Here is a 15,657-nt window from a genome sequence, read left to right as displayed (position 1 = left end):
AAACCCACTGTCCAACGGAAGTGATGGTGACTCGGGTGATGGTCGGTATGGTATGAACGGGGAAGATTACCATCCAATTCAGTTGCGGAAAGGGAGAGAGAGACAGACTCGACACCCATCAAAGTCTTGACCAGCAGTAGGAAGGGAGGTCAAGGTTGACCTTTCCTAATTACCTTTAGGAACGGTCGCCCAACCTTTTAGCAACGGTTTCAGACCGCTCTCAAAAATGCCATTCTTGTGATATGGATTAATTAACAAAACTAAGATCTGGAAGGTGTTTGATGCTTATGGTAATAAGTGGAAGTACTTGAGCAGCTCCGCTTTTGAATGGTGTTCTGCTTTTTTTTTTTTTGGCTGGCCTCTTGATTTCTATGTGTACACTTGATTTCTCTTTGTTGGCATCATTTTTTTAGTTTCCTACTTAAAAAAAAATCATCTTTAGCAATTATAACTTCAATCATACGGTTGCATGTCCAATACAACAAAGGATTTAGTCATTTTTCTTGAACTACAGAACAATTTTTTCCAGGCGTATGTACGTCATTTTTCTAAAAAAAAAAAATTATCAACATATGAAGGTTTAGGACCTAATTTTAAATGCCTGAGCCAATGATCTAGCGTGAATTGGTCAATATTTATAGAGCTAGAGCCATGCATGTCATGAGGGGATGATTTAGCCTGAATCTATGCACAGTTTGTAAAGCAGAAATAAGTACGTCAATGGCAACTTCACAAAAAAGCAGATGAAGAAGCAAAGTCGATTCTTATGGCAGGTGAAACGCCACCACATCATTGAAGTGCTGCCATTAATGCTCGACTTATGCATCTCTCCTATTTGCTATTTGTTCTTCTCTCTGGAACAAAAGAAAGAAGGAAGGAAATTAAGGCGTGAAACATATAAATATGGGGGGAAAGACCCACTAGGTCTAAGGAGCAGCACGCCTGACGGCGCCTAGTTTGCTCTCCGGCAACGTGCCGCCTGATGGAGTGGGCGCGTCCGTGCTGCCGGCGCCCCTGTCCACCGGCTGCATGTGGCCCTGCGTCCCGTAGGCCTCCTGCTTGTACTCCTCTAGGTTGTGCTTCACGTAGGGGCTGCTTTCCAGCGGAAGTTCCTCCTGCCCGGCTGCCTGTTCCGGCCGCCTGAGTTGCTGCTGCTGTTTAGGATGCTGATCCTTGCTCGCCATTGTTCCCCAGGTGAGTCGACTACCCCGTGCCTCTGACGGAGGGGAAATGGAGCTCGCCGTGGCTTTATAGGTCGTTTTTGCTCTGTCTCCTGTTTCTGCCTGTGTGTGGTTGCATGTCCTAACACGTGCCATGCTCCACCGTAGAAAGCTGTTAACGCGTTTTGATGAACCAAAATTAAATTTAATTGACGGATTTACTCAGTGAAGGAAGAAAAAGTAAGGGATGCCTCTCTCTCTCTCTCTCTCTCTCTCTCTACTGGAACGGGGAAAAATAGGATCATGCAGGCCTTTTCAAATTCCTTTAATGGCCTTAAAAATAGAGAGCACCGTTCGGATTCTGTTTGGAATACGATGATGATGTGGTGATGTCAGAAAGGAGAGGGGTTTCATTTTTCATTCGATACTTTGCCTCCTCAGTAATGGCAGAACATATACCTTGAAATTTTTAACAACGAAGCATTGAAGCCACCATTTTATGCATATTCTGGATCAATAATGGAGGATTCGTTGCATATTTCATGTGCGAGTCTTGATAGTTTGGACGCAGAAAAGAAAAGTTTTAGTGCTTTTCGTTTAAAAATTTGGATTTCTTAGTCGTTTGTTAGATTATTTTCAATGCTTGATATTTTCTGTGCAGATTAACATGGCTCAAATCCCGCTGTGATCAAGGGAAAAAAAAAATTACTTCTTTGTAATGGAAGGACACATCTAGTACTTTCGATCGACCACGGCGCTTTTACTAATTTGTCTGGGGCCTAAGATCTAGCAAAAGTAAGTTGTATTTATACTTTTTGTATATACACATAAGCACTAGGCCTACGATAATTGAAATTATTCCAGCACTCATTAAATCAAGAGATAACATTAATTGCCATGGTTATAGTAGTATACACAACAGATATGTGATGTAACCTTAAGACAAAATCTAGTAGTATACACAACATATATGTGATGTACCATATTCATTTTGAACAATTCCACTGTTTTTTTCCTTTTTTTTGCGATCTACTTCAAGGACGTGGTCTTTGCATTTAAAATTCGGTGGGGTTAAAAATCCCATATTTGAAATGGGTAGATAATATTACATAAAAATTAAAACGAGGCTGGTTTTTTATTTTAATTGGTCATACATTTTTGAAAACCATGGTTTTTAAGCCTTTACGTTTTAGACATGTAGTTTGCATTTATATATATTTTTCCATAATTGAACTTGGAAAAATAATCTCTCTCTCTCTCTCTCTCTATATATATATATATATATATATATATATATATATATATATACACATATATATATCCCGAATATATTATCGTCTACTCAGCTAATAATGTAATTGTTGATTTTTTTACGCCTGGAAGTCTATAGTATATGGTGTATTGAAGATACTTAAAGTTATTAGTTTGGTGTGTGTTATTAGCACGTGTTTAGCAAGAACTATGCGCAGTTAGCTAGAGATTCAATTCAAGGCCTTCAGGTTGAAATAAATGAAAGAGTTAATATGGTAGGAACCATGTCGTCACACTCGCAATCACGCATCAATGGTTAATGTGCAAGCCAAAGCCGAACTTTAATGCTTGGGGCCTATGCAAAGATGAGGTAGTTATGGCGTGATATATATATATATATATATATATATATATATATATATATATATATATATATATATATATGAAAAATCAATAGATGCCAGGTAGCTTTAAAAATTCATCAATAAAGTCAATCATAAACTGTGGACTGCAGAACCAGAGAATTTTGGTAAAGGGGCATGAATTATGTAATTTTAAATTTTAAAGGCGTGAATGAGAAAAAATGAAGTGAAGTTTCATTCTGAAAATAAAATATTTTTTGTAGACTTATATGGGCAACACCCACACCTACTCCCGCACGTTAATATTTGTGTGTAAGAACAAATTTTTAAATTTTAACCATCTAATAAAATTCATTTACCCTGTCAGTGGTTATATATATATATATATATATTGTGTGTGCGCGTCTTCATGTAAGCCCTGTGGAGTATCGAGCGTCTATACCATTCCATATCAATTTTAGTTGAGATTATTCAAGATTCAAGTTCAGTAGTTCGGAAAGCTGTTAACGCGTGTTGGTGTATCATGTTTCCAAGGTTGGTTCGATGAAAATTCTTTATTCATTTTATTTTTATAATTAACCATATTTTGCATACCGCTCCTAAAGACAACTAGGTTTCATATGTTCGGAAATAAATCTCAACAATTTTAAATGGCTTTTCAACTTTATCGTTTTATATGTTAAAAAAAAAACTGTCGAGGTTAACTCATGGCTACACGGTTCATGAATGAAATATATTAGAATTCCATCCAAAACAGTTAACAAACTATACCTTTTACTGCATTGTCACAATAAACGTATACGGGTATTAAACGGCGAGAAAAAAACGGGTATAATACGATAAAGTTTTATATCTCGAGAATAAAACGAGAAAAGTTTGATAAATTTTTTTTTAAAATTAAACATTTAATACATCTTAAAAATTATAAAAATTAATAATTAATAAAAAAATGGCAAAAAACTGGAAAATAACTGCAAAAAATGGGTATTATACGTGTTTTTTGTTTTTTGATGTTTTTTAAAAAAAACGAGAATAATACGGGTATTATACGAAAGAAGTATTTTTGACGTTAAATAACGCATTTTTTTTAAAAAAACGGAGTTTTTTGTGACAATACTTTGAAACCATTCTGCCCCACTTCAAAGTCAAAATCTTATGTTATAAGAGTCGGTTATATTTTTATTATTAAAAAATTTATTTAAATAAAAAATGACTAACTGAATATATGTTTCTATCAAATTACTCTTAAGATCATATCTATGAGGTTAGATTGCCCAAAAAATATTTTAATAGGTCTAGTTTTTTTCTCTTACCAAGTGGTCTGCTTTTTACCAACTTTCCTGATATATATATATATATATATATATATTTCTTTGCGTGTGTGTAGAAAGAGAGAGAGAGAGAGTGAGTGACAACAGCACTGCATTTAGAAATGATTGTAGAATGGATCAATGAGGCACGTTCACACGGATGGGATCTTAGAATGGATCCAAGATCCAATTAGTTAGGAAGCTCTATTTAAATGAACGGGCAGTTCATTTGGAGTGGGTGAAGACTATAATTAATTGGAAACCCTAAATTTATTTTGCTTTCATTTGTACTTATTTTGCTTTTATTTGTACATATTTCCTTCTTTTACATTCAATAGAGCTTATAGATTTGATCTTTTATGTTTCGTCAACAAATCTTTTTGTTTGTTTATCGTTCCAAAGTTAAGTGGCTCACGATTTGATCTTTTATGTTTATTTTTCAGTTCTGAAATGTCTAAGATGGCGGCTTAATGGTTCAGTTTTATTCTTTTCCTTGTTTTCTTTTCAATGGAAAACCTGATTAACACTACAAAAAAAAAAAAACAATAGTTTTACCTTGGGAGGAATGCGTCAGTAAAAAATTACAAAGCAGTCAGTATAGGTTGTAGCCACAATTTGATGAGCACTAGTTAAACTTTCCTATTTATATTATTTTGGCCTTTTTTTATCACGGGGTCATTTTTTTTTTTAAAGACAATTTTTTGTGACTATGACTGCAGTTTTGCAACATGGTTTGTTAACTTTCTTGGTAGATAGGGGGCAAAACAGCCACTAATGACCAACCGCTGAAGCTACAAGAGGGAGTCCTCTCCATTCCCTCTACCTTAGGTTCTTGGGTTGCATTGGAGCCTGGGTGGAATATAGTATACCCTTTAAATTAAAGGTTACAAGAAGGAGACCTCCCCATTCCCTCTATCTTAGGGTCTTGGGCTGCATTGAAGCCTGGGTGAAGTATAGTATATACCCTTTAACTTAAGCATCACAAACTTATTTTTTAGAGTAACACCCATGAGAATTGTACATGCGACGTGCATTTGCCAAGCCGCTATGCTACGGTCATTGAGACTATTTTACATCCCTTTGTTGGCGATACTCTCAACCACTTTATCTCGTTGAGGTGTGCACGTATTGCTGACTTCCAGGTAGAGATGTCAATGGATCAGATTTGAATCAGATATATTCTTAACCATATCAATTTTTTCAAATATTCACATACTGACGTTCAGAATCAAATTCAGCTACAAATAAAAAAAAGTCACATCTGAATCTGAATCTGAATAAAAAAGCTGATTTCATTATCTAAGTCCGATCAGATCCTAATTTTACATTCATATCTGAATCTAAATCCAATTATTGAACCAAATGTGACTGATTTTCAAAGTGTAAGAGCATATGATATAGGATGTTTATTTAAAATTTTTTTCCATTTCCAATCATTTCGGAATAAATCGATCCGATTCAAAATGGATATATTGACGGATCTGGATTTGTGCCCCATTGAGATTTGTTTATTGTCCTTGAGAAATTATACTTGTTCAAAATTTCGTATCCTTTTTCATAAGATCCTTTATCTCTCTTGTTTTTTCTCTTAGATCTTTCTCTTTCTTTTATTACTTTGGTTTCTCTCTTTTCAATTTCTCTTTTACAATTTTTTTCTCTTTCTTTTATTAGTCACACACTCTCTTCAATTTGTCTTTTTTTCTCTCTCTTTGATCTCTCTCTTAAAATGTCTCTTCCTCTCTTTCTTTATGTTTGATTTCTCTTTGTTGCTTTCTTTGATTTCTGCTGAAACTATCTCCCTCCCTCTCTTTTATCAACCACACTCTGCCCCTTTTTAAATCTCTATCTTGTTTGCTCTCTCTCTCTCTCTCTTTAAACATATCCCTTTAATTCTCTCTCCCTCTTCTTTTTTTCTATCTCTGAAAGTCTAAATTTTAAATTCCCACTATCTTTGGTCTAAAATCTATTTCTTTTTTATGGCAAAGGACCGAGCCTAGAGGCTTTAGTCTTGATGGCTTGGCCGAGTTCGAGATATAATCCTCATTTCTTGGGCCGCTACTATTCAATTTTATTACCAATTACACTAGCAAATAATTTTCTCACTCAAAGTATGGTGTACTAAGTTGACATGTTTTTTTTTTTTACGTGAAGCCTAGTTGGTTAAATCGGTATCATAAAATCGTTCTTGAATCAAATCCGAAGGCTTATGATTCTGCGAATTGGTTGAATCCAATTGGATCTGAGATTGTTATTCGATCAAATTAATTAAACGAAACATGCTTAATATCAAAATCTTTAATAAGAAAATCCATAGGGTATTTAAGAAGCAAATTTGATGATGATGGTGATGATGGTATTAATTTAAAATATAAAAAAAGTAACCTAATAATGATGCCTGAATAATGAGACAGAGAGAAAGAGATAAGAGAGTTGTGGCAGCTCTCGGAGGGCAACGTTGTCGCCCGGTCTCTGGCCGGCTTACCCCTTCATGAGAGTTTATAACAATATGCAAATAATTATATAAATCATAAAAATGATAAACAGCTGGATCCAAATCCAAAATGGCACAAAACAAATCTCACGACTGTGAACAGACGGAAGTAGAACCTGATAGACCGGTCTACTCCGAAAGTGTCCTTCTCAGTCTTTGAGATAAGAACAGTGTGAAAAGCTAACAAGTGGCTGACCACCTTTTCTTTTCTGAAAAGAAAAGAAGAAGAAGAAAAGGAGCAACATGCGACTCCTTGCAGACCACGCTTCTTTTTAGAACGCCCTTCTCATCTGTTGGATGCAGAAGTGCTGGATTTGGCGCAGAAGTTTTTGACATTTTTAGCTGTACCAGATCAGATATCAAGACAATTATCTCTAGATTTTGTTGTTTTTGTTTTTTGGTGAACCCAAGCTATTTTCATCATCGATCCCTCTCTTCTTTGAAATAAAATGCATCCACAAGAGCAAAGTTTTTAGCTTAGAAAAAGTTAATTAATTGGGAGGCCAAATAGAGCATTAAAAAGTTTTATACTGTTGGGCTTTTGATCTTGGATCTGCATGAACCCGATTTGCTTGACAAGGCAAGAGCCGTTGCTTCCCCACATGAACATATGCAATATCTTTATCTATTTATTGTACTTTCATCGAAGTAGTTATTCGACTGAACCATAAAAAGTGGGTGCCAGTGTTCTTCTCCTCATCGACATGGAAAAGGAGAGGGGCTTCAGCCTCTTAAAGGTATCTTCTCTTAATTGTACATTGGGCTGGGCTGTGGAAAAGTGGTCTTGCTTCCAATGCAAATAGGCTGGGGTGTATGATCCCCTCCCTTTTATTAACAAAGAATCAAGAATGAACCAAACAGATCAAAAGCAACAGGACTGCCTTAAAAAACCCTACAAAAAGTGACAGGAATCCCCAAAACTAAGAACCAGGAAATCAGTTAAGCAATCCACCAGCAAAAAGAATTTACAGGTAGAAAAGGAAGGAGATTTTAAATTTACAGCTAAAGAACCCAATGGGATTGCCATCTCTACAAATAGCAATCCTATCCTTATTCTATCCTGAAAAAGCTCCCTCACCTTCAACTTTATTGCATTTAATGGCTTTCCCAACCTTGTTTCTCCACCCAAGAGGAATGGAAATGAAACAGATTCATTGGCTAGAGGATGAAATATGATTGAAAATACGATCCACAAAATCTTCAGCAGTCCAAGCAAGATGACAGGTTGAATGGCGTAATCCCATCTAGGTGTGTTCTTGATCTTTGAAACTGACAGCAATAGCCACTCGTTGAGAGACATTCTGAAAAGAGGAGATAGATTCGACCACGAAGTCAACAATTGAAATGCACTTTCTGTATGGATTAGGGTGAATACGAAAGCAAAACCAAAGACCCATCTCTCTTTTACATCCAACCCGCAGAAACGACCAACAAACAAAAATCTCTCCAAAGATTAAGAAAAACACATTTTTTAGACTTTTTAAGACCTGAATGTACCCGCTGGTTTCTTTCTTTCCATATTGTCAAGATAATCATTGGAAAGAAAAGATACCAGCATCGTTTAATCCAGCTGCTACCAAACCTTGTCAATCTTCACCAATCAAATTCATCCTTTACAGAGTTGAAGGAGGGGATGCGAACAGTGAATTTTTTAGCCACAGATTTCTTTACGAAAGTAACGCACTCACATTTTCCAAGCAAATGTGGCGGAGATTCTTCTTTCTTCTCACAAAGCACACATTTTCTGGGCATGAAAAGACCAAAAGATTTAAGTCTGTCCTGCATCAAGAGCCTCCCTTCAAGAGCAAGGAAACAACACCAAATGACACAAGGGAGAGCTTTACTGCTCCATAAAGATTTTTTCCACTCCATGCAAGGGAATTTTGTTCTTGTATTCACATAAAAGTCCACAACTTTCATATCCTTTACATTCCTAGAATCCCATGTCAGAATATCGTCGACTTCCGACAATCTACTTGTAGTCACAACATGAGAAATCCATGGAGAACCAGAGGGAGACAGCTCACTATTACTGAAAATGAGTATTATTTTTTGGACAGACAACTTCAAGAAATGATCTTCACATTTAGTACGACTAGTTTTGCTTATGAAAATAAAACTCCCCATCCCAGCTCTCAAACCAAACTTCCGTCTTGTTACCGTTACTCACCTGCCATTGAATTGAGTGGTTAACCTTCTTCCAACTGTCCAAGATCCCCTTCCTGTCAACAATAAGGCAAGAATCAAATATGTGGAAAGTGTTGATGATAATGAAGTTGCCAAAATCACCACCGAGCATGCTGGCGTAGATGAAACGGCTGTTGCTGAAATCACTCACGATACTGAAATCTTCAATGCTAAAATCAAGGAGATTAACATTGTAACCTCCAAGGCTGAAATCAAGGAGATAGATACTGTGACCTCCAAGGCTGAAATCAAGGAGATAAACGTTAATTGTAAATCTCCTTGTCATACATCTTGTATTTAAAACGATGCACATAGTGTGTCTCTCATACTTTTGAGAGCTACCGTGGATGTAGGTACAGAGTACCCAACCACGTTAAAATTGAGTTCATCTCTTTTGTTATCATGGTATCAGAGCTTCTTTGAAGTAGGCATAAAACAGAGGAAGAAACAGATCACATTCCATCTGTTCACAGCAACGACTTCCGCCGATCCATATAGCTGTGGCACAGGAGCAAATGACTCCTAAACCTCTGGAGATTTTTCCAGAATCTTTGCAGAAAATTGAAGTATCAAGGAGGGACCGCTTGGATTTTGAGTGCCCCAGTCAAGAAGAAAAGGAACAGGGAACGTTGTTGTCGCCCCTCACCTCATTGACCAGCGTCTTCTGCACAGACAAACTTTTGAACTGAGCTTTTACAGGGAGGATCTTCTCTGTGTTACAGATCCAGCGGCTCTAAGATTGACCAATTTGGTGATCAAAGCGGTGCAAAATCCCAAATTCTTGGAAGCACGTCTGAACCTATTCTGTTTCTATCTGCTGTAACAGTCCGGCCAGTTCCGACGCTGGAATCCGGCGACTCGCCAGTCATTTGAGGACGGGACATTTATCATTTGGTTCGTATAGATTTGAGCTTCATTGTGTCTAAGTTTCACTCAATTTGAATGTGATTTGCTTATTCAACAAACAACAAACAGAAGTTCTGCCTCAACTTCAGCCTTCTCAGTCGACGACAAAACCAGAATCTGCCTCAACTTTGGATGCAGGCGTTGATTACCCCGGCCACCATTTTGGTCGAGCAAAGATCCGTCCGAATCGTCTTCTTCTTAGCAATCTTCCCTCCAAATTTCAGAATTTTTGGAGTTGGTATCAGGGCGCTACGAATTTTTGAGTACCAACTGTTCTGAGGAGTTCCCTGCAACTGGTCTTTTGCTGCAGGGCCTTACAGATTTCTATCGCTGTGTTCTATCATCTGCCCTGGTCTTCACGATTGCTCTCTCTGTGTAAAAATTTACAGAGGGGATCATTGATCTATTACCAATTCAACGACTATAAGCTCGATTGGATTGGTGACTTGAGCCGGCCACTATCACCAGATTTCTGTCCGTCTCTTCTATTGCAAGCACCACCATCTACAGAAACTGAGTTCTGGTTTTAAGGGCGGACGTGTTATTATTGTTGCATCTCATGGAAGCCTCCAGAGAAGCTAAGTACCCTTACCCCTATAATCTCAATGTCGCAACTTTTGTTTCCTTAAAGCTGACTCAGTCCAACTTTCTTCTATGAAAAACTCAACTTCTTGGCCTTATTGAGAGTTAAAACATGCGTGGTTTTATTAATGGGAATCACTCCATGTCTGCTGAGTTTATAACTAGAAATAATGAAATTGTTGCAAATGTTGATTTTCTTGAATGGAAGAAATCAGATTGTCTCCTAAGAGGATGGATCACCGGAACACTCTCAGAAGAGGTTCTTGGTTTAGTCGTTGGCTTGGAGACTTCCAAAGAAGTCTGGGATGCCTTGATTACTGCTTTTGCTCATGAATCCAGATAACGTGAATTCTTGTTAACCCAGCGTTTACAGCTCCATCGAAAAAAAGATTTATCTGTTGCTCAGTATATAAGAGAGCTCAAGGCTATTTGTGATGAGTTGGCTGCCATAGGCAAGCCTATTTATGATCAATACAAAGTATTTTGGTTGTTAAATGGTTTAGGCAGTGGCTATGAGGCCTTTGTCACCTCTATGCTCACTCGACCTCCCACCATGCAATATATAAAAGTAGTTGCCCTATTGCAGGAGCATGAAACCATGCGAGCACTTCATGCTGAAGAAGCTGGAATACATCATCACTTAGCTTTTGTCGCACAACAAAGTCTGCAGCCACGCACCTACAACAAACATAATAGGCATCAGTTTAATTCAGTTGGAAGAGGCTTCACTCAAGCTAGTAATAATATGAGCACAAATTTTCAAAACAAAGGTGATCCAAAGAAGGAGAAACAGCCCTCAAATCCCTATAAAGGAATGATGTGTCAAATCTGCAATAAACCAAATCATGTGGCGTTGAATTGCTGGCATAGATTTAATCAAGCTTTCCAAGCTGAAGATGTTCCAAAGGCCCTTGCTGCCTTAAAAATTTCAGATGGACAAGATGAAACCTGGTTCATAGACACAGGCGCATCAAACCATATCACCGATAATCCAGGTAACCTCTATTCCATACAAAAGTATTATGGAAATGAAAAAGTGATGGTTGGCAATGGAAACTGTCTATTACTCATACTGGAATGACCAAGATCCCTACTAGTCGTCAAATGCTTACTCTAAATAACGTTTTGGTTATTCCTGAAATAAAGAAGAATCTTCTTTCCGTTAGTCAATTGACAACTGATATGCCATATTCTGTTATGTTTGATGCTAACGGTTTTATGATAAAGGATCAAGTGAGCAACAAAACGGTGGCAACGGGAACTAGAGTTGGTGACCTCTATGGACTCCAGCAAGATGAACATTCAGCTCTCTTTTCCACCCAATTCAAGTCTGCAGATAGAAGTACGTGGCATGAGCGACTTGGCCATACTCATTCTCAAGTAATAAGTTTCTTAGAGAAACAAAATAAGATTCATGTGTCCTCAAAGAATGCTGTCATGCATATTTGTGAGAGTTATCAATTAGGGAAAATGAGTCGACTTCCTTTTCTTGATATCGAAGAACATTCTCAAGTGCCTTTTGAAAGAATTCATTGTGATTTGTGGGGCCCAACACCGATTATTTCTCATCAAAAGTTCCATTATTATGCTGTTTTTGTAGATGAATGCACAATATTTATATGGTTCTATCCCTTGAAAAACAAATCAGAATTATTCAAGACTTTTTGTGAACTTCATGCTGTGATGAAAAATCAGTTTGATGGGAAGATTAAAATCTTCCAAACAGATGAAGGAGGGGAATTTAATGGTGCAAACTTAGCATCATACTTGAAGGTCAATGGCATTACTCACTATAAAGCATGCCCAAAAACGCCTGAACACAATGGGATGGCAGAAAGGTGTCATTGTTCTATTACTGAACTTGGCCTCACTCTTTTGTTTCATAGTTCTCTTCCTATGCAATTTTGGGTAGAAGCGTTCTCTACTGCAGCTTGGTTAATAAATAGACTTCCCTCGCCTACACTTGACATGGCATCTCCTTATGAGAAATTATTTCACAAACAGGCTGATTATTCCATATTTCGCAGCTTTGGATGCAAGTGTTTTCCTTTTCTTGGTAGCTATGCCAAGAACAAGTTTGAACCAAAAAGCTTACCATGTATTTTTCTTGGCTACTTGGAGCAACACAAAGGATATTGGTGCCTATACCCACCAACTCGAAGAATATTCATCTCACGTCATGTTGTATTTGATGAGAAAACCTTTCCATACAAACGGTCAAGCAAATTGTTTCTTCCCATGGATTCGACTCAAGAGGTAACAAGTTTTACTGAAAGTGCAGGTGCACAAACCACGTGCTCAGAGTTCAATAACGATCCACGAAGGCTCACGTCCTATGACAATCATAACTCTCATGGTTCTCTTTTGCTAAATGCTCCTAATGATGCAGCCACCATGGGCACTACCTTAGCTGGACAAAATGATCATCTCACTCATGTTCACGCAGAAGAAAACATGTCAAACAATAATGACACCAATGCTGGAAATATGAATGCAGCTACAACAAGTGCTCATACATTACAGGGGCTGAATGGTGTTACGACCTATGATCAAGGAGAAGAAAATATGTCAAACAATGATAACACCTTTGATAGAGCTGAAGATATGAATATGCAAGTTATTCATGACGACATCACCACCAGTGGAGCAACCAACTCTCATTCCATGGTAACTCGTTCTAAGGATGGGATCGTGAAACCTAATCCTAAATATCTCCTTGCTTGCTCGATTCCTCAAGAGCCTCGCACAATCAAAGAGGCTCTCAAAGATCCAAACTGGACGACAGCTATGCAGGAAGAAATAAAATCTCTTCATGTTAATTACACATGGGATCTAGTTCCATATTCCAAGGACATGCATGTTATAGGCAGCAAGTGGGTCTTCAAAACTAAACTCCGAAGCGATGGAACAGTCGAACGCCTCAAGGCTCGACTTGTTGCTAAAGGATTCTCTCAAATTCTTGGAATACATTTTCTTGAGACATTTTCACCAGTAGTAAAACCCGCTACTATTAGAATTGTCTTATCTATTGCTCTTCATTATGCTTGGGATATTCGTCAACTTGATGTCAAAAATGTCTTTTTACATGGTCTTTTACAAGAACCAGTTTATCTAGAGCAACCTCCTGGATTCCGAATCTCAAGCCAGATTATGTATGTAAGCTCAAGCGAGCTCTTTATGGTTTAAAACAAGCTCCTCGAGCTTGGTATGATCGATTTGGTACATTTCTTCTCTCATTGGGATTCTTTGCAAGTGTTGCTGATCCATCTCTTTTTGTGTGCCAAAACAAACATGGAATTCTTATTCTACTACTATATGTTGATGACATCATTCTTACCGGGAATAACACAAAGCTGATGCAAGATTTTATTTCACAAGTAAGCTCAGAATTCACCATGAAGGATTTAGGATTTCTTCATTATTTCCTTGGAATAGAGGCTCATTTTCATGACCAATATCTTATTCTCAGTCAAAGGAAATATGCCTACGAGCTACTTGACAAAGCCCATTTATTGAACGCCAAAGATGTTCCCACGCCCATGCTCACAAACTTTCGCCCGTCTTCAGCATAGGAACCAACAAAAATTGATGCCACCATATATAGAAGTTTGGTAGGAGGTTTGCAATATCTCACTATCACAAGGCCTGGTATACCATATAGTGTGAATTATGTGAGCCAATTTATGCAAAATCCAAATACTTTTCATTTTTCTTTGGTGAAAAGAATATTGAGATATGTCAATGGAACTCTTGATTATGAGATTCGACTTATGAAGATGTCCGCTATTGACCTATCAGCCTACTCAGATGCGGACTGGACAGGATGTCCCCTCACCAAACGTTCAACATCAGGATTTTGCACCTTTCTTGGAGTTAATCCTATCTCTTGGAGTGCGAAAAAGTAAAATTCCGTTGCTCACTCCAGTACAAAAGCAGAATATAGATCTATGGCATCTGCCACCGCTGAACTCATCTGGCTCACCTACATATTGCGGGATATTGGGATTTGTATTTCGCAACCTCCAACACTATATTGTAACAATATCTCAGCCCTTCAAGTCTCCATCAAACCAGCGTTACATTCAAGAATGAAGCACGTCGATATTGATTATCATTTTCTTCGTGAGGAAGTTGTGATTGGCTCTCTCATCACCAAATACATTCCTTCCCCTAAGCAAATTGCTGACATATTTACCAAGCCGTTGCCTAGACTTCAACTTGAAAACTTACACAACAAACTTGGCGTATGGACTGCATCCACCACCAGTTTGAGGGGCAATGTCAACAATAAGGCAAGAATCAAATATGTGGAAAGTGTTGATGATAATGAAGTTGCCAAAATCACCACCGAGCATGCTGGCGTAGATGAAACGGCTATTGCTGAAATCACTCACGATACTGAAATCTCCAATGCTAGAATCAAGGAGATTAACATTGTAACCTCCAAGGCTGAAATCAAGGAGATAGATACTGTAACCTCCAAGGCTGAAATCAAGGAGATCAACGTTAATTGTAAATCTCCTTGTCATACATCTTGTATTTAAAACGATGCACATAGTGTGTCTCTCATACTTTTGAGAGCTACTGTGGATGTAGGTACAGAGTACCGAACCATGTTAAAATTGAGTTCATCTCTTTTGTTATCACTTCCATCTCCGTATGACATTTTAGAATGTTTCCTGCAAGTCCATAGGCTATCAAAGACAATTAGTGTGACAATTTCGAAAGTTTTCTTCTTCGTGTTCACATTGGCGTTCTTTTGTTGGTCGAACCACTCAACACAAGCCGATTGTATCAAAACTGTTGGCGGCCAGTCAACTTTTGGCAATTGTGGTTGATTTTTTAAGTGAGTAGGTATGGGAAATCAAACAGGCGAAAAAAAGTTGCTGCCATTTCCTTGGAAGGTGATTTTCAACGCTCCTAAACTATAAGAAAATGAATTTGATTGCCAACGAACAAGAGGGACTTTAGGGCATTTAGTAGCCTGAATCTCAATATGATTAGAAACCAGGGGCGGAGATATGTAGGGTTTTTGTGGGGCTTATCTTTTATAGAGCAAACTATAAAACCTTATTTTTAATGATTAGATCCGGGTAGACCTCAATCTGAACCATTCGATTGAGGCCGAATGTGGTTTAATGTCTCCCCTATACATTTATGGTGCGTGGGGTCAAGTGTGGTTTCTTGTTGCTAGAAATGGAAAAAGAAAGATTGATGAAAGTTTAAAACTGGGTTTATAAGCTGTTTTAGAATCCCGTAAATTTGGCATATCAAAGGTGATCTGATCCTGTGTAGATATAGATATTCTGAAATCCAAATCTACTCTGAAAGCATAGTTCTGTGAGATAGGTTTTTGCATGCAATATAAGTGAATCCAATCCTTTACTGCCTTGTCTTGTTGACAGTCG

General features: G+C 37.8%; 2 protein-coding genes across 7 annotated transcripts in view; one reads left to right on the top strand and one right to left on the bottom strand.

Annotated features, from left to right (window-relative positions):
• Positions 1 to 15,657, top strand: part of LOC116245945 (DNA polymerase delta catalytic subunit) — a 92,516-nt gene that overhangs the window by 43,745 nt on the left and 33,114 nt on the right. The gene's annotated exons all lie outside the window — the stretch shown is intronic.
• Positions 618 to 1,208, bottom strand: LOC116245948 (uncharacterized). Its single transcript, XM_031617585.2, has one exon. It carries the CDS (start codon positions 1,182 to 1,184, stop codon positions 927 to 929), a length of 258 nt encoding a protein of 85 aa, XP_031473445.1. The 5' UTR covers positions 1,185 to 1,208; the 3' UTR covers positions 618 to 926.

Source organism: Nymphaea colorata, chromosome 1 (assembly GCF_008831285.2).
Source record: "Nymphaea colorata isolate Beijing-Zhang1983 chromosome 1, ASM883128v2, whole genome shotgun sequence".
Lineage (NCBI taxonomy): Eukaryota > Viridiplantae > Streptophyta > Magnoliopsida > Nymphaeales > Nymphaeaceae > Nymphaea > Nymphaea colorata.
The sequence above is the reverse complement of the archived record's forward strand: the minus strand, read 5'-3'. Positions and strand labels throughout refer to the sequence as shown.

Coding starts and splice junctions, on each gene's coding strand:
- LOC116245948 (XM_031617585.2), bottom strand. CDS start 1,184: ATGGCGAGCAAGGATCAGCATCCTAAACAGCAGCAGCAACTCAGGCGG.